The sequence below is a fragment of the Anguilla anguilla genome, chromosome 7, assembly GCF_013347855.1.
Source record: "Anguilla anguilla isolate fAngAng1 chromosome 7, fAngAng1.pri, whole genome shotgun sequence".
Classification (NCBI taxonomy): Eukaryota; Metazoa; Chordata; class Actinopteri; order Anguilliformes; family Anguillidae; genus Anguilla; species Anguilla anguilla.
The window spans coordinates 16,664,946-16,683,208 of NC_049207.1; the positions used below are offsets into that span (position 1 = coordinate 16,664,946).

The 18,263-nt window shown below is 46.1% G+C and overlaps 2 protein-coding genes across 7 annotated transcripts in view; one reads left to right on the forward strand and one right to left on the reverse strand.

Moving 5' to 3' along the window:
* ccdc87 (coiled-coil domain containing 87) overlaps positions 1-3,206 on the forward strand; it is an 11,633-nt gene extending 8,427 nt beyond the window's left edge. For all 4 annotated transcript variants that reach the window (XM_035425617.1, XM_035425614.1, XM_035425618.1 and 1 more), the window contains 5 exons: positions 397-440; positions 655-840; positions 1,269-1,383; positions 1,879-2,021; positions 2,530-3,206. In XM_035425617.1, coding sequence (XP_035281508.1) covers positions 397-440; positions 655-840; positions 1,269-1,383; positions 1,879-2,021; positions 2,530-2,760 — 719 coding nt within the window. In that variant the 3' untranslated portion in view covers positions 2,761-3,206. The remainder of the gene's footprint in view (positions 1-396; positions 441-654; positions 841-1,268; positions 1,384-1,878; positions 2,022-2,529) is intronic.
* Positions 3,207-8,700: 5,494 nt separating this feature from the next.
* Positions 8,701-18,263, reverse strand: part of LOC118231615 (cadherin EGF LAG seven-pass G-type receptor 1-like) — an 82,446-nt gene continuing 72,883 nt past the window's right edge. Inside the window, exons 24-35 of one of the 3 annotated variants that reach the window (XM_035425612.1) lie at positions 18,039-18,239; positions 15,577-15,751; positions 15,090-15,202; positions 14,712-14,791; positions 14,489-14,615; positions 13,649-13,774; positions 12,994-13,130; positions 11,417-11,523; positions 11,036-11,179; positions 10,442-10,684; positions 9,344-9,620; positions 8,701-8,915 (exon numbers count right to left, since the gene is read on the reverse strand). In XM_035425612.1, coding sequence (XP_035281503.1) covers positions 8,891-8,915; positions 9,344-9,620; positions 10,442-10,684; positions 11,036-11,179; positions 11,417-11,523; positions 12,994-13,130; positions 13,649-13,774; positions 14,489-14,615; positions 14,712-14,791; positions 15,090-15,202; positions 15,577-15,751; positions 18,039-18,239 — 1,755 coding nt within the window. In that variant the 3' untranslated portion in view covers positions 8,701-8,890. Of the gene's footprint in view, positions 8,916-9,343; positions 9,621-10,441; positions 10,685-11,035; positions 11,180-11,416; positions 11,524-12,993; positions 13,131-13,648; positions 13,775-14,488; positions 14,616-14,711; positions 14,792-15,089; positions 15,203-15,576; positions 15,752-18,038; positions 18,243-18,263 lie in introns of all 3 variants that reach the window. The other 2 variants (XM_035425613.1, XM_035425611.1) reach the window with 2 other exon arrangements.

Consider the following 18,263-nt stretch of genomic DNA (forward strand, 5'->3'; position numbering starts at 1 on the left):
AGTTCATATTCAATTAAATTGAATGTAATTTCCAAGCCTACATTTCCATGTTTCTTCATAGCATGTGTGTACTCCACTCCACACATAGCAAAACACTAGTTTTGTATTGTGTCTTTAATGGTTTCTTATACAATTATTTATTAACCTCTACGTTCCAAAAGCTTATTTTGTGTTGATATGCCCCTATAGTCATACAACGTACAATGCAGGGCTAAAATGATTGTTTATATCCTCACGGTTTTAATCTTTGATGTATTTTATCCATGTCTGTAAGCATTTTAAAAACATATTTAATGCTCTGTATCATTTGAGGGGTTCTTCTCACTGCTATACACAACACAGTTCCGGCACACAGTGATGATTGGCTGATGAATGTTTCCTGTCGCCTGTTTTCAGATGATGATTGCCCAAAAGATGATGCACCTGTCAGCTCCAAACAGGTGAGGAGACTCAACATCATTATCATTGCACGGCTATGGAATGACTACAGCTCATAAACAATATATCTGTGCTTGTGTATGTGAAATTGGTTTGCTTCCTCATCAGTGCTGTTTGTGTTTCTTTGTATATGAATTTGGCTTGGCATTCTGTGTGATTTTGGGGCTCTCTGTATAAGTGGTGATATTGAGTTGTTTGGCCTGCTTGACTGTGTAGAAGGAGCAGGGAGCCAAGCTCTGGTCAGAGCAGGATAAGTGCGGCCAGATGGCCGAGAGGCCAGAGGGAAGTCAACTGCAGACGCGACTGGAGAGAATCTGGAGTGTCCTCTGCTTCCCGGACGGAATGCGACAGGACATGGCCCTCAAATACAGCTCCAACACACACAGGGACCGGCTTCAGGAGGTACTGTGGATAATACTGGGGATATTTACATCTAATACTAACTATAGCAGAGGTTATTAACCTTCATGTTATGACCAAAGGAGTGAATTATCACGGAGTTGCACATCAGAGACATAAATTGTACAACCTAAGGAGAGACTTGCAGTGCATTCCTACATATGAATGAGGTCAATGTATTTGTATATAATGTAGGTTTTACATATGGAGCAGAATGTTGTCGTGTTTTACAGCTGAGAACTTGTGGTTTTATAGCAGAAGGAGTGGGGTTCTCTTGTGTCATACCTAGCAGAAGAAGACATAGGACAAAACAAGAGAGCCTCCGTCTTGTTAAAACACAGTGTGGAGATGTTGTGTTGTCAGCTGCAGCCAGAATAGATCTTGGTGCAGTGCCCTGAAGGTTCTGACCTTGGTGTGTATTCCATCTCCAGGCCATTGTGGAGTGGGAGCGAACTGCACAGTTGATCCAGCAGAGGGAGACAGTGCTTGCCCAACTGGAGCAATTTGAGGAGGATGCCTCTGACCCCAACAGATTCTTCCAGCAGGGTAATTCTGGTCCTTATTTTGTCACTTAATGTAACATCTATATCACCCATAGTCCTCCTCAGACACAGCAGTTATATGACTCACAGTCTTCCCCAGATACAGTGATTGCATTATCATTCTAAGATAGAAAATATAAACTTCAGTATCTTCCAAAGACTATGCCTCCAACATCACCAGTGATATAATAAAATGGGTGATATCCAGAGTGCTCAATGGAGAAGGTACTCGTTGTGAGGAGAATAAGCTAGAAGAGGGAGGGAGTTGCCGCTACAGATACTTGACATGTAGCTTGCCTTTGATTGTTCCTGAACATGAGGACCCCATGTTCTTGATTCAGAAAAATTTCAGAAAATGGATTTACGAGTTTACTAAATGCTTTTAAAATATATGCCCACTCTAAACAAATTACTTTTGAACTCATGTGCAATAAAAGTGCTTGAGAACTGTGAATGAAATGAAACACAGAGGATGATGGAGCTGCACCATTTTCGGCAGGTTATGGAGGCTCGTCGATGGCAAGGATGGATGAATCAAGGCGAAGGGAGAAACTAAACTCCCAGATATCAGCCCTGGAGAAGGTGCTGCACAAGACCATACAAGAGATTGAAGAGCGTTTCAAGGACACAGTTACGTACAGGGTGAGTAGAGCCCATCATTCTTCATATATTGCACACAGAGTCTCATGAGGAATGTGTTATGCAGTTATAGTCTCTGCCCCTGTTCAGCCTCCCCCCCTCTCATGGGGAAATACAATAACGGACTTGTATGTTATGCTATTTGTTGGGTCAGCAGATGCCATTCATTGGATGACTCACTGTGTATAGTACATTTCACAGATTGCTAAACACCCTGTAATGCATTTATAAGGCAGAATATTTTACTGGTTCAGCTTGGGTAAACTGCCTTGTGTTGTTGTATCCCAGTACTGACCCTGTGTCTGACTGTCAGACAGTCTCTCACCATTACCTGGGATGATAAAGCAGTGAAGCAAATGGCCTTACTGTTGCCTGGGGTGATAAAGCAGTGAAGCAAATGGTCTTACTGTTGCCTGGGGTGATAAAGCAGTGAAGCAGGCTCTCTCGCTGTTGCCTGGGGTGATAAAGCAGTGAATCAGGCTCTCTCACTGTTGTCTGGGGGCTTTTGTAGGGAAGGCCCTACAGGGAGAAGATGCGCTGGGATCGCATTGAGATGCTGTACTGGCTGCAGCAAGAGCGACGCATCCAGGCCCTGGAGAAGGTCATAGAGGGTGCTGGGACTGTTCCTCTCAGACTCCCTCCACTGGAGTCACACCAGCAGGGCTCCTGCACACACCCCACTCATTCTCCAACAGGAAACCCCCACCTGGATCGAGAATCACACTGCCAGCTCATGCTCTGACACCGTTTCCAACATGTAAACAAATAAATGTAATTTGTCTTTGACAGTCTTTTTTCTTTTTAAATACCTGCAGACGCTGTGACGAAGTTTGGTAGCACTGCTCAAAACATTTCAGTAAATATTCAGCTGAGTGTTGTGGAAATGTAAGATATTAATCAAATATGAAACATTAATTATTTGAAATGTTGGGCATTACTAATGGGTAATTCCAACTCTGGAGACATTGCCCCCTGCCAAAGGGGCCCCAAATGTTTTTCATGTCACAATATAAAGCACCTTTTAGTAAGCATCCAGTAGATGGCGCTGTATAACCACCTATTATTTGTCTGGAGCAGATGGGTTTCCAGGCTACTGCATGAGTAAAATGTAATTGGCCCCACTGTGGAGAAATCACACATAAAGGTATGTTGTATATCTATAAAATGTATTAAAACATTCTTTCCTCATTTCTTACAAAATGAAGAATATTAACTCTAACCACCTAAAAATGTATACATTAGAATTAAATGTTTAATTGAGTCTTTAGTTTTTTACTGTTTTTAAAGGCTTTCTGCTTTAGAAAAGCAGAAAACCATCTTTCTTTTATAGTGGTAACCAGGGAAGCAACGAGGGCATAGGGTATATCAGTGGCTGAAAAGCCAATCAACGGGGTTAACAGTATGTATGAGTGTGTTCTTTTAAGATGGGGTTGGGGGAGCTGGCTTTGTGTTGCTGGGCACCACCCACTGTGGTTCATGAATGGGAAATGAGGAGTTTCTTAAGATTGCTTTTCTGTTGAAAATGTTCCTTTATAGTGGGTCAAAGCATAAAAGGACATGGTGAAAAAGAGACTTTTAAGTTTTCAAATGGAGAGATTGATTGATCTCTGAAGTATGTGTGTGAGTCTATGAGTCAATAACATAAATTAGAAATATCCACGTTTTATTCAGTGAACACAGGTTTATCATGTGCATAGCACCTCACCTGTTTGAAGCATGTTCACTGCATATTATATCATATCAGCATGTCAGCTACATGAAACATCACCTGTGTGGAATGCGTCACCTGCGTGAAGTTCCTCTGCGTTACACCATTACGAGCAGAGGCGAGATCAGGATCCACGGGTGCTGGTCTCTAGTGTCAGAGCTGGTTTCAGCAAATGCCCTACCATAAAGGAGTCAGTACTGTCCTACAACTTTAGTGTGCCATAATATAATGCATCATGGAGACCAGTCAGATCATCCAGAAGCAGGGAAGCAGAAGGGTTTAGCCATGAGTGGGAACACAAAACTCTTAAAGAGCACCTACAGTTTTTCTTAAACAATTTAAACCTTGAAATTTTCTTTTTTTCTCGTATCATGTTTCTCTTTGAAAAACATTTTTTGTATGTCCCTCTAACCAAAAATAGATTCCCTGAGGTGTATACGGGCACTGGCAAAGGTCACAAATATGTTTGGATCAATGTAACCCAATAGTTAGCATTTTTAACATCATTCATGATGGATTATTTTCCACAACGCACTTTAGAGTCCTGGGTGCATATTTTGGTGTCTGTGGCGGCGGGAGGAGGGGTGTGTGGGCAGGTATGGGGGAGTGGGGGGAGGGGGCAGGTGCTCTTATTTCACCAACCTGCAGGGCAGGTCTGGCATGGGCATGGTCAGGGACTGCTGTTCCAGACAGGCTCCGCCCAGCCACCAACTTCCCCAGGGTTTCCAACAGCGCTGCGACATGAAGGGGAGTCCATTGTCACAGCGTTGAATGACGGGCCAAAGCCAGTTGAAATCAAACCCGCAAATATTGTGTTTCAGTCCAATAAAATGCAGGCCAAAGGCGGGGTCTGCAGACATCTCTACCCCCGGCCGGAGGTTCCTCCGACGTTATTACAGAGGAATGCGCCTGTTCCATTGTCCTGCATTAATGGGCGTTATGAATGTGCAGGGTAAAATGCCACGCATTTCATCTCTTTCAGGACACTCTGGAGATCTGGCATATTGAAGGGACATTTTTCATTCACACTTCCATAAAAAAACAGCATCTGCCTTCAATCTCTTTCTACCAAGATTAATTCCAGCTCCTGCTGCGGCAAAGCACTAAAAAGAAAGAAAAGACATGCCCTAGAGTTTAGGCCCGGAGAGAAAAAGCAGCCAGTCCTCTATTCAATGTGTGTCAAAGTGCAACAGAGATGGCTTTGTCTACGAGGCTCTAGGAATGTCTTCGGTGCACGGTCACATTATTGCGGTAAAAGGTTGACTTTGACTCTGTCGTCAGGATATCACAATTCAAATTTAAAACACTGGTCCGTGAACAGTAGACAGTGCAGTCATGAGTGCGTGGGCTGAACTGAACATTTGGGCCCTGGAATGGTCTAATAGAGAACAATTTCTCCAAGGGGACCCTGCTGCACATTGTATTTCATACTGTATCACCTTGGAACAGTTGGGTTGGGTGAACCCGTTAGTTGAAATAAGTCTTTCACATGTTAATTTACAAAACATACATAGCATGCTGTAAATTGCCAGGACTTTGCCCACCATAGCATGTAGCCCAAAGAGCATAGATAAGGAGAACAGATGCAAGCTGTCCTGCAGTGCTCCATTACACCGAATTAGCCCTGTTGCAGCACGGTGGTTGGGCCCGGCTGTTCTCGAGAGAGTAGCAGTGACGGTTCTGCAGGACCCAGGCTTGCGGCACATCACGGCACTCTCCATGGAGCCCGGCACAGTTCAGTCAGGATCCATGGTCCTTACAGTACCCTTACAGAGAATGCCAACCTCTGCCGTTTTATCAGACACAATCAGCAGCTTGCAATCTTTGAATCCTCACAGCCCTCTAAAATGGCCACTCTGGCTGAGGATCCCTCCAGCTCAATAAAACGGTTGGCTTTGGCCATCTTTATCCAACACCTACTAGGCTAGGCACCTAGCCTGGAAAGCAGTGGCTGCTTAACACAAACAGACATGGTGCCATGTCTGAATCACATCATTATGATATCATAGATCCCTATAGGACAGGGCTGCCCAACCCTGTTCCTGGAAATCTACAGTCATGTAGGTTTTCTTTTCAATGCCTAATTTCGCACACCTGTTTCTACTAATTAACAGCTCAAAAAGATCTCTAGCTATTCAATGAGGTGTGCTTTGTTATGGTTGGAGTGCAAACCTACAGAATGGTATTTCTCCAGAGTTGGGTAGGCCTGATATAGGACATTCAGCAAGTTACAAAATATTTAATGACTGCAATTTATTTAAAATGTTACCAGTTTATTATTTTTTTTTAAAAGTAAAATATTACCAAGGATGTGCAATAGTTATTCTAAGTATGAAGTATAGAAATTTTTTTCCCCATTTCGCTGAAGTCCATCTCCTAGACCCACTTTAGAAACCACCATTCCTGAAGTAAGGTAATGAGACCTGCAATAGCTGAAGTGTAACTTAAGGGGGCAGCATGTCCCATCTTGCATTCCCGATTGCATAGGTGACCTGGGATGGCATATTAGTCATGAATGACTCATCTCCCACAGGGCATGCTCCGCTGCCATGTTACCTGTGCATGCGCCGTGGAAAAATGAGTCAGGTTAATCCTTAAAATCGATGCCATCACTCAAAATGAAAGTTGAACACACCCTTTTAAACAAGTGCAAAATGTTTGGTTGCACTGGAGTCCTTTCAGTCGCAGCGGTTCTTCACATTGAGTTACATGAATAAAATGAGACTCCTTGCGCAGATCTCCCTCTTCCTTTCCCCCAAACTTCACCTATGCTTTCCACCAAATCCGACGTCTTTAACTTTAACGAAAAGAGCGAAAAAAGAACGACAAACTTAAAAATTCAAAATTTCGTTTTATTTACATTCTTAATTGTTTTCCAGTGTTTTTAAAGCAACAAAAATAAATACACATATGTTACAAAACATTTCCAGTGTTTATGGTCATACAAAAATGAAAATATGAACAGCTGTTTTTTACAGGAATAAGAAAATGTGATCCCACGAAGAGATAGCTGTGATGCACGAGGAAAAGAGGCGGGAGGGGGGGTGGGGGGGATTGTTGGCCCGGCACACTTACGACGACGACCAACGAATAAGCAGCCTCTGCGAGCAACACTTTCAAAGAAACGTTCGCCGACGAATCATAAGGCTTTAGCCCATCATTCAATGTAGCCTGTGCAGATTCACTAATCTTTAAATCACCTGAAAGGTCCTATTCACCACACCTGCTGCCTCAGTGCAGCCACATGCTAAAGATACTGCCATACCTGCACAGCACAGCGTGCAAAAAACAGGACCAAGGAAACAGGTGAATAGTGGTTAATCTCAGAAGTGTGCACAGTAGAGTGGGAGAAGGCCCATTCCTTGTTCTCTGACCAGGGTTGGGACCTAAAGCTCATTGTAATGGAGATAATTGTTTAAAATGACCAAAGGCACTCTGTTCGTTAATTTCAAACACTGTTTCCATGGGGACATCCTTTATTATAACACTGTAAAAACCATATTGTGACAGAGTTTACGCATTTCTGTACCTTTGTCAACTTTGAAGAGGGTGGACGAAAATGAGCCAGAAACACGTGGCGGTTTTCTAGTGGTTTCCACACACAGAAGACTTGCATTCTGACATTGTATTCAGCAGGCATAATGAAAATGCTTTCCATAGGACAAGCTGCAGCGTTATAGGAGAAACAGGAACGTAGAAGTCTCAGTACAGTCCTTTCTGGAGACCCTATTCTCCATAAGAAAGGTTTCAGCTGCCCTTTGATTGGTTGATGTGCTTTAGCACCTCCTGATGTGGACCGCCTGTACTCACAAAAGAGGACGGGTGAACTGAACTTCTCAATGTCATTTGTGAGACATGCTTCATTCAACGTGTTAGCATGACCAACACAAGTCATTCTATTACCAACCAAGTGCCTTTAATTCTGCCTGGAGCACTTGGAGTAAGGATCTTATCTTTTCTCCAGAGCACTGTGTTCAAAACTTAGAACGTGTATAACATGCTTGACTACTTAAGATTGTTTGTTCCTTCTTGTATTCTTAACAGTCCTTCAGAACCCAAAGATTACTGTAATGATATCACTGCAATCAATGTGGAGATTTCCCAGCTGTAAGACAAGAGTGTGGCTGTTTTGGCCTGGCTACAGCAAAGGCTCTCTTTATGCGTCTCTCAGAATAAGGAGACAGCCCTGATGCTGCTCCTGCCCCTTTAACAGGGTCCAATACTGCATGCTCAGGGTGGGACAGCCACACAAAATGACAGGCATCAACATTTACCACAGATTATTCAGTGAAACCACTCAGATATGTTTTCTCCAAGAAATGGTGCAAATATCAAATACATCCTCAAAGCCAAACATCTTTTGTGACCATGGGTAGGTCGGATCGCACGCCAATATCAAGGTAAACCTGTGCAACCACGATGTCATAAACAGCAGATTGACCCCAGAGCAGAACCTCCAGCATTGACAATTACCTTAAAAAAACTAATTACAATATACAAATGAGCTTTAATCTCTCCTATGAAACAAGTTAAAATACAAAACATAAAAAAATATATCTACAAATTAATTACACTCCGAAAGCAACCGTTTTAAGACTGGTTTCCTCCCAGGAAAGGCAGAACGTCGAGAACAGGGCACTTGTGGGTGTTTTTTGCAGTTAGTAGTTCATAAGGCAGAGTCACCGCAGAGCTCAGCGTCAATGTGGAATCTCTGGGGATTCCATTGGGCTCCGTCCGAATACAGATGTAGATGAGCTTCTGAAAACAGTGCCACCTAGTGGCTGCATCATGTAACAAAGTTTTTATTTTCCAGGCTTCAGCCTTTGACCAGCCATTCTTACGCCATCTCTGGGATGGGGTGCACTGTGCATGTTGGGGGACGAAGTTGCCACCTCCTCGGGTGGTTTGGCACATGTTCGCCATCTTGTTGGACACACCCCTCCCTTGTTCACGGTCCCATACATTCCCTTTTTCTCTGGCAGGCAGAAGTCTGCAGTAATACTGTTCTCCATAGGAGCTGAGGAGCTAAGGCACTTAAGGGGTTCAAAGGGTGGGGGGTCTGCGAGCCCCGCATTTATATACGGCACGCGGGCACGGGCGTGGCCCCTACCCTTCCCCCTCCCCCTCCTCATGAAGGCACGGTCTCCTTGGATTTCCTGCTGGGTCAGATTGAGGTTTCATTACTTCCGCTGCGTGTGGGGAGAGAGAGGGAAGGGACACATGCGGGTTAGGAGGGAGAGAGCAGGCAGACTCAGCTACTCAACCACATGCAGCATTCGTATGGAGTCAGACCATACACATGCTCTGTTACACACAGCATACTCAACACAGTGCAGACCCTGTGAGAACTACAGCTAATCAGGAGCAACACATGCATGCCAGTTCACAGGTACTCTAATGTGAGTTTATACATTCCGCATGGCAACCACGCATTTCCAGCATGTGGTTACCACCCTGACTAACTTCTACGAGCGTGCTCAGTGAGACTGTTTGCGTTTCCACTTCATGAAAATGAAGTTGTGCGACTGGTTCGTGCGCTGACTCGGCGGCGTAGGTGTGCCGCCGCGGGGCCCGGCGCGGTGTGACGTCGGTTACCGAAGGTCACGTGACTACTCACTCTGAGTCAGAGGCGTCGCCCCCGTTGACGCCACCCGCCCGAAGGCTCATGGCGACCCCGTTGAGCTGCTCGTGGGGGGTCACCGTCGGCCGCTGAGGGGGCTTGATGATGGAGCTGTTGGTGCCAGTGACCGGGCGGACACCGTCGTTCGACCCCACCGACGGCGTTTTGGACCTGATGGTCGGCGGGTTGTAGTCCGACAGCTTCTCCCTCAGACGGTTCTTCATGTTCTTGTCTGTCAGTGGGGGAGGGTACGTGATTTTGTTTTTCAGAATCCCTGAGAAAACGAAATAAAATACTCATAATAATTACAATGCATCAAAACCAGCTGGTCTTTAATTGGAAAATTGATACCATCTGCAATGTTAAAAAGCAGTAAAAATGCTTTTGAAAATATCTTGTTTAATCTCGAGTCTTGACGATTCTTTTCTGCTAGGCTATGTTCCAGAGCCGAGCAGGACAATTGAAAATCATGTCTCTGAAATTTTTATTTACGTTTTCTCCTCTATCCTCCAATTTGTCCAATTGCAGCTGTAAGACCGCCCCATCACTGCCACATACACCCACAAATCAGAAGGACACACATGAGCATGCTGATCAGCTGCTGCTTCGTTTCACTCAGCACGCCTGCAGCTGAACCTCAGGGCAGCTGCTATCAACCCCCTGCCCACTGAACCCCCTGCCCTCCCAGTCAGAGTACACAAACACGGCTGGGTTCAATTCCACTTCAAAAATGACCAGAATATTCCACGATGATTTTTCCATTCATTTAATTGCTAGTTACGGTAGTTTTGTTCTTGTTTGTATAACTTGCACTTGTGTTAAATATGGTTTACTTGCCTCTCTTGGCTCTACACATTCCCCCTCTGTTTTATTATTATACTTTGTTCCCTGATTTTTGCACTTGTATTCATATAGTCATTGACTTTGGGTAAAAGCATCAACCACAGTAAACAAAAGTAATGTAGATTAATTTATTTCCTGAGCTGACTGTATTAGAATGGGATTGAGCTGAACTCCGTGAGCTCAATACCATTCCAGTTCAGTAGCTTAGTGGAATATAGCTTGTATGGCAGTACAGGACTGCCTCCAACTTACCCTTCCTCTGCTCCGCGTGGTGGTTGCTATTGGGATGGTTGGGGGGCGCGCCTTCGTTGGCTGGGGGATCCTTGTCTGGTGGGGGTGGCTCCCCGATGTGGTTGAGCTTATTCTCTGGGTGGAGCTCCACATTCACCTTGGTTTCCACCCGCAGCCTCTCCGCCCCGCCCAGGTCCTCGCTGTCACTGGCTGTCGTCGCCTCCACTGGCCAGTAAGGCTTCACGTGATTGGATACCGTGTCCACTGGATCATAAGGACAACAAATGCCTCAATGCCAGATCTCAGTAGAAATACACCATTTATCAACACAGTAAGCTACAAGAAATTCATGAAAATGTGTCACTTTCAGATATTTAGAGTTGTATTCACATTCAGAAATACAAACAGGAAGGAATCTTCTAGTCCCTTTTAGTGACAATTAATATAATTCACCACCCAATGGCAGACTGCATTCAGACTGACTGAGAAAGGTCCCTGCAGTGACATAGTGTGTGAAACTGAGGGAATGAATGAACAGTGACATTTTTGGGGTACGTTTGTCAGTGCTGCGTGAGCTATGGCATTGTGAGTGGGGCAGTGAGGTTTTTGGGGTACCTTTCGGGGTGCTGTGGAGAGGCTGCCGCTCGTTATTCCACTTGGGCTTCATGTCCACCTCGTCGTCTTCGCTGTCGGACGAGTGCGAGGAGGCGTAGGAGCTGCTGTGCTCGTCCATCGAGAGCTCGCTGTCCGAGTCCGAGTCTGAGACGGCAGAGAAACCCCGTCGGCTCAACCAAACTTCAAATTCAGCACAACAACAATATACCCTCACTGCTATAATAACACATCACACAAATAACAACCGAGTCTTAGGCAGGCCTGCTAGTTCAGTGTGAGTACACTGCACGTGTTGCTTGTGAGCCAAGTCGCAGACAGGTGCCGTTTGATCAGGGAAATGTCAATAACGCCGGCTGCCAGCAGGGGGCCCCGCTCACTTACCGTCGCCCTTGGTGCCATTTCGGTGGAAGAGGGAGGAGTCCCCCTCGGCGCGCGCCGCTTTGGCCGATCCGGAGGAGAGGCCGGACTTCTGTCCAACCTCGTCCCTACTGAGAAGGGCATCGTGAGAGAGAGGGACGGCAGAATGAGGGGAGATTTTGTACCGATTCAGTCATAGGGGACAATACAGCCACCCCCAGTTGTAGTAGCACCCTGACATTGTACAGCTGTTTCTCCCTGCCCTAGCACAGCTGACACTACACACCACTAGCATGCGGCTAATTCCTCGCTTCCTCTCTGAATTAGAGAATATGAGCTGATCACAGGCTCTGCCATGGGAGTGAGTGCAGAGCACTCCCAGACTCCTGTAGATTAGGACATTGTCCAGAGGAACAGAGAGGCATTCCTCCCTACTGGACCTGAGTGGGTCCTGCTGGAGCCAGGGCTAAGGCTGGATCCTAGCCAGACTTGCCAGGGGTGCAGTGAAACATTCCTGTTGTACCAAGCACTGCACCCCTGCATGCCCCCCCCCCATCACTCCTAAACTACTCTGCAGTACAACTGCAGCCCTCTCCATATGATTCAGTGTGATCAATTTCAGTGTCTTACGGTGAGAGACCCCGCGCAGTCCATGAAATGCACTTTTGTATGTTGCTTTGGATAAAAGCGTCTGCTAAATGTAATGTAATGTAATGTAGACTCTTCATGCCATTCATCCACTAACTGACTCATGACTCTTACAAAAATAAGAAGCAGTTGGAGACCTGCAGCAGAAGAATGTCTAAATTTGCTTTTACAAATGACTGCAAGGGTAATTATGTAAAAACTTCAGCTGTGCATATGTGTGAGCATATGCATGTGTGTGCATGTGCATATATGTGCTCACATATGCACATACACATATCCACGTGTATGTTTGCATGCGTGTGTCATTGTACATGTATATGTATATTTATGCGCATGCCTGCGTGCATGCAAATGCATTCATGCTTGCACAGCCTCGGAGCCATTGTCTGTCAAGCGTGTGATGAAGGTTCCCTAAAGGGGAGTGGCTGAAAAAAGCGAGGAAAAGTGCAAAGACTGAGAACATTTGCATTTCGATCCGTAGTTATTGAAAGAAACCAGGAAGGTAGTCGCCAGCCATATCGCCCTAGAAGCTGGGCAGACCGAGGGGTTAGTCTGAGTAATTGCACTGTTGTATCAGAGGGGAAAAGATACTGCATAACATGAGAGAGAGATTGGGTAAGAGGCGTGAGAAAAGAGAGTAGAGAGAGAGAGGGAGAGAGAGACAGAGAGGAAGAAAGAGAGAGAGAGAGGGAGGAGAGGGAGAGGGAGAGGGAGAGAGAGAAAGGGAGAGAGAGAGAGAGCGGGAGGGAGAAAGAGAGGGAGGGGGAGGGAGGGAGAGAGGGAGGGGGAGGGAGGGAGAGAGAGAGGGAGGGGGAGGGAGGGAGAGTGAGAGAGAGGGAGGGGGAGGGAGGGAGAGTGAGAGAGAGGGAGGGGGAAGGGGAGAGAGAGAGAGAGAGAGAGAGGCAGAGGCAGAGTGAGTGAGCGTGAGTGCCATGCACCCTTCACCTGGTTACCTGAGAGCATAAGCAAGGTAGCTGCTGTGGCTCTTGGCTGACCTGACAGTGCTGTCCAGGGACACATTGGACTCCCCAATGGGAGTGCGGTACAGCGCCCCCTCCTCCGTGTACGTGTTATTGCAGTTCAGAGAGCGCTGTGGAGAGGAAGACAAGAGTGATCGACAGTCCTTTATCACCCTGCTTGTCCTTCACCTGCACATCTCTTCATCACCCTCTTTTCTTTCCTCATCCTCATCCATCTACCTCTTCTTCTTTCCCCTCACCTTCACCACTCATCGGCCATTTCATTGTCTTTCTCCCTCCCTCCCTACCATTGTCACCTTCATCCTTTTCCATCCTCCTGTCCTTCCCAATATATTGTCATAAACGCTGCTAATTCACAAACTTGCGTTTGCCTTTGAAAAATACCCAGATCTGTTCTGTAACATACTATCTGCTAAAAGCAAACATCAATGCATAGATTGTCATTACACCCCATAATCAGTCTTTAAGAGGTAAACTCACATTTGCTGAATGTGTACCCTATGAGTGCTTGTATGAAATTCTTCAGGGTAGATTTAAACACACGTCCAATTGTACTTTGATAAGGTTTGTGTGTGGTCTGGAGCACACATTCTGTCCCTCTCTGAATGTACACAAAGCAAAGTATTACAGTTAACAGTGTGGCGCGTGTGGTGGTGGTCTCATCTGGCAGAGGCTTCTTCCCCGTGAAGACATTCTTCAGACCCTTCCTCACTTCTTTGTTGAAGATGCAGTGGAAGAAGAATATGAAAATTCCCTAAAAGGAATGACGAAGAAGGTCAGTGCCACTGTTGACTTTGTACACATACTGAATCACTCATTTATTCACAAGCAGAGAGAACTTAATGATTCATTCCGGTCTCTCTGCACTAAACATTACTCTGTCACTCCACTGCAGGTAAGCAATGCTTTATCAGTCTTATATCAATTGGTACTATCCATTGACCACTAACCCCCCCCCAAATAACAGAGCCTATACCTCTTTTCTATCTACACTTATCAAGTATATTTAGAGCTCAGGTTGAAGGATGAGTCAGTAGGACTAGGATTTCCAACCAAGCTCTGGAAAGTAGAAATTTTATAGATTGTTTATATTGAAAAGTCTAATCCTCCATAATAACAAAAACAGTTCTTGCCTCCACCTGTCAAATTATTTTGATGCCATAAGTGTCGAGTCAGCTTAAATGAAGGGATCTTTTATTTCATGCTAAACTGGTTACCCATAACTGTTGTAAGATGAGCTTTGACATAATTAATTGTGTTTTTGAAAGTTTAAATGGGATGTAAACAGAGGTAGGCGGAGGAATTAATCCATGCTGCTTGCCAGCGATATTACAGATAATAGCACTGTAAACTTGTAGCAACAGGCATCACAACTGACATGTGACCCAGCGCTACTGACTGGTGTCCTCACTGTGACTTAGGTGCACCAGTCATCCAATCACACCCTATCCGGGAACTCATCCCATACCTGCAGGCAGCTGAAGATGGCGAAGAGGTAATGGAAGGCCATGACGTCGTTGTTGACCGCCATCAGGCCCAGGAGCCAGGTGGCGCTAATGAGCAGCAGGAGAACGAACGCTGTACGTAGGGCCAAGCTAGAATGGAGCAGAAAGGGATAAACCAGTCTGAGGTAATTACTCTGCCTGTATAAACTCCTGGATTGACAGAAAGGCTCGGAGCTCAGCACTCACATGGCCCCGGATTTCTCGAACGTTCGGTGCCTTCTGCCACACGAGGCCTTCGCTGCCAGCACAAATATCACTATGTTGACCTGCAGGAGGAAGATAACACACTTTAAGCAAGACAAATTCTGTCAAACCAGAATAAATCTCTAAAAGGGAATGTTTACGGATAAAGGCATTCGGGTCTCTGTAAACCCAGACATTGAGTAACACTATTCTCTTTGTTTTTTTTGTAAAGGAAAGAGAGAAACAAAGAGAGAGTGAGAGAGAGAGAAGACTAAGGAGTAAGGAGGGAGGGAAGAGAGACTCTGAAAAATAAGCCAGCGGATTAAGTGCTCAGGTGGGTAGACCCACAGCTGTACAGCTCCTGAACCCTCTCAGACTCACCAGAACGACAATGGAGATGGGCCCAGCAAAGCTCCAGATCAGAGTGTCGTGGACGGACAGCCAGCAGAAGTTCGGGTTCCCATAGCCCTGCGGGTCCAACCCAACGGCCAGGCCTGAGAGCAGACACAGATAAATTAAAAAAAACAAAGACACTGGAGGCTCCTCATGCTGTAAACAGATCCACCTGTTTTCCTAAAAGCAGGGAGAAAAGAGGCCTTCCCTATTCTCTGTGCTCATGGTGTTATTCCCCTGGCTTTGAGCGTGTGCCAACAAGCCATCTGACACCACAGTACACTCAATGACAGGAATCAGCGGCTCTAATCACAGGGAGAGGAAGTCTTCCAGGGGGAGATAATGCTACAACATTATGAAACAACATTAAAAAAAAATCCAGTCTACATTTCCCACAAGGATTGCCATATCTGGAGGGGAACTGACAGCAAAGAGCCAAAATGGCAGTGGCAGCGGCGACGCAGGCAGGCCTTACCGGTGATTACGGCAGGGATGCCCCAGCCGATGGCGTAGTAGAAGCGCATGTGGCCGTGGTTGATGTTGCGCACCTCGGTCAGCATGCGGTAGATGTGCAGGCCCTCCACAAACATCCAGGCAAAGGTGCACATGTAGAAGTAGTGCAGCAGGATGGCAATCACCGTGCACACGAACTGGAAGGGTCCACAGGTCAAAGGTCAAAAATAGACCAATCAAAGTGCAACCCACAGCATCCACATCTTTCTTACAGCGGATGAAGCGGGTGTATTTTACTGTGAGTCTTTAAGTTTGACTCATTATTAAATTCAATCCTTTTTCTCTTCATATAAAGCTTAGGGACTCATTTTTTGTGATCAATGAGGTGGGCACATTTTTTGCATGAAAGAAATGAATGCTTTCATTTAATTTCAGTCTAAATTAAAGACCAGACTATAATCCTGCTTTTGACAGAAAGAATTTAGAATTCCTCTCTCCTACTCAGAATTAATGACATGGAAACGCCTTCAAATCCTGCAGATGAATCAGAGTGGACATAAATCCAGGGATCATTCCAGGCTGTTTGTGACTGACAGCATACCATAGTGTAGAACTCCAGATTTCAGCCCACTGAAGACAAGTGACTACCAAGAACCACAATCAATCTGGCTCTTTATTATAAGCACTGAGCGTGGCATAGTACTAACCAAAATCCAGCCTGCACCCCTCCACCCCACCCCACCACCCCTCCCACCAAAACCGCACTGCCTGGCAGCAGGGGGGGCTGACACCCTGCAGTCAGGCTCCCAGCAGCCCAAAGCACCAGTCAGGGCTTGCCTGTCCTGTGAGCCTGGAGGGCCCGTCTAACTAATTACTTTGGAGAGCGAGGGAGGAACGGAGGGCGGGAGCGAGGGAGAGCCGAAATGAAAGGCGAAGATGGCATTAATCCTACATTGGCTGATCTGCATCCTGCCCTAATCCGAGATCAGAAGGGTGGGCCTGACTGGGCTTAAGCCAATCATCACAGGCTCTCTCTAATACAGGTGAAGGCATGAGCCAATTATTGCAGACTCTAAAACAGTTGAGTGTGCGTCATTGAATCCCCCATCATATAGGTAAGTGTGTGATTGAATCATACAGATAAATGTGCATGAGGTGAGTGAGTGGAAGAGATTTAGGCTCGTCTCCAGCACTGAAAGTGGCACTGTATGATACGTTTAATTATCCGAAAAACATAAACAGCCAACCATTGGAAAACTGCACTCACTTGGCTTGTGCAAACTTGCACAGAGAATTTTTTTTTTTGATTGACGTATACTGACCGGGCAGCAATTTGAAACAAACATAGTTATGTTTAAACGGAAAAAAACCCCAAACAGTTCACTTAAAAATATTTCTTAAGCAAAAGGGTTGAGTCATGCATTTCACAAAAAGAAAAGAAATTGTACAAACACATAACCCACAGGCCTTTTCCTATGTTGATTTCACCCAATATTTGCAAAAAAACAGAACAAACATTTTTGCAGGCATCCGTAAGCAATATTAAGCCTCCAGTTATTCATAATCTTTAAAAGCAATGCTACGCATTCGCAGACTCAGGTAAAGCCCAGGTGTTGTCAGATGGCTCAGAGGGAAGCTAATCTCCTGCCATCGCACGTCTGTGATGCTCTGCGCAAACAAAGCGTCCGCCGCTGTTCCTTACAGGCATTCAGCATCCCGGCTATCGCAGCGCGGGATCCCCAGCCTTAAACCCCGGCATTAGCCGGCATTAACCGCCCAGCCGGGCTGCAGGTTCGGCACGGCCGCAGGCGACGGGGAAAGATGCTCCGTGCCCGGCGCGTTTCTGCCCGCCGCCTGCGTGCCCGCGGCTCACGCCGTCGCACGCACCCGGTGCCCGCCCTGGCATCGAAACGGGCCACAGCACAATGAGAGCCGAATCTCAGCCTAAAATCCCATCAAATTAAATCTGCCACATGTGAGCCTACTCTGAGCAAAGGTCATTAAGTAAATATCAAGTTGTTACTATATAATGTTCCGACAACCGACAACCAGCCTATATTTCAGCCCTGTGCATTAGTCTGGTGGGCTCTGAGGCCTGTCTTATGAGCCGAGCTCAGACTGGAATTCCTGATTTCACGACGGCACGCAGCGGGATGTGGGACTCAATCCCGTTCCTCTCTAATCCCATCAATTTGTTTATAACCTGAGTTTCCCGTGCATTAGCGCTGTAATCTGCGCATTGTAAACATCTAAAGCTCATAATTAAGGAATGAGGAGGCATTAGCCAGTATAAAAGAAACCGCATACACACCTGCACAAGAAAGAATGCACACCCGATACACAGAAAACACGTTAGCCACTCGTGCTCAAACCTGACAGAAAGCAGGCAGCGTGTCACAGAGATTATGTTATTCTGACTCTTACGCAGGCATCTGAAGACACTACAATGTCCTAAATGACTGCCAACCGACTGAAAGAGCTCACCGGGTTCTCGGTCTGGTTGATGCCGATGAGGAAGATGAGCTCGGAGAAGAAGAGCGCCACCACCAGGTTCTTGTGGATGCTGTGCAGGTTGGAGCGCAGCTTGTGGATGATGGCCAGCAGGATGAAGGTGAGGAGCAGCGCCATCAGAGACACGGACACCGTGGTGTAGGTGACGATCTTCAGGGGAAGAACGTCCCCGTGCTGCTGGGGGGGGGGGGAGACAGA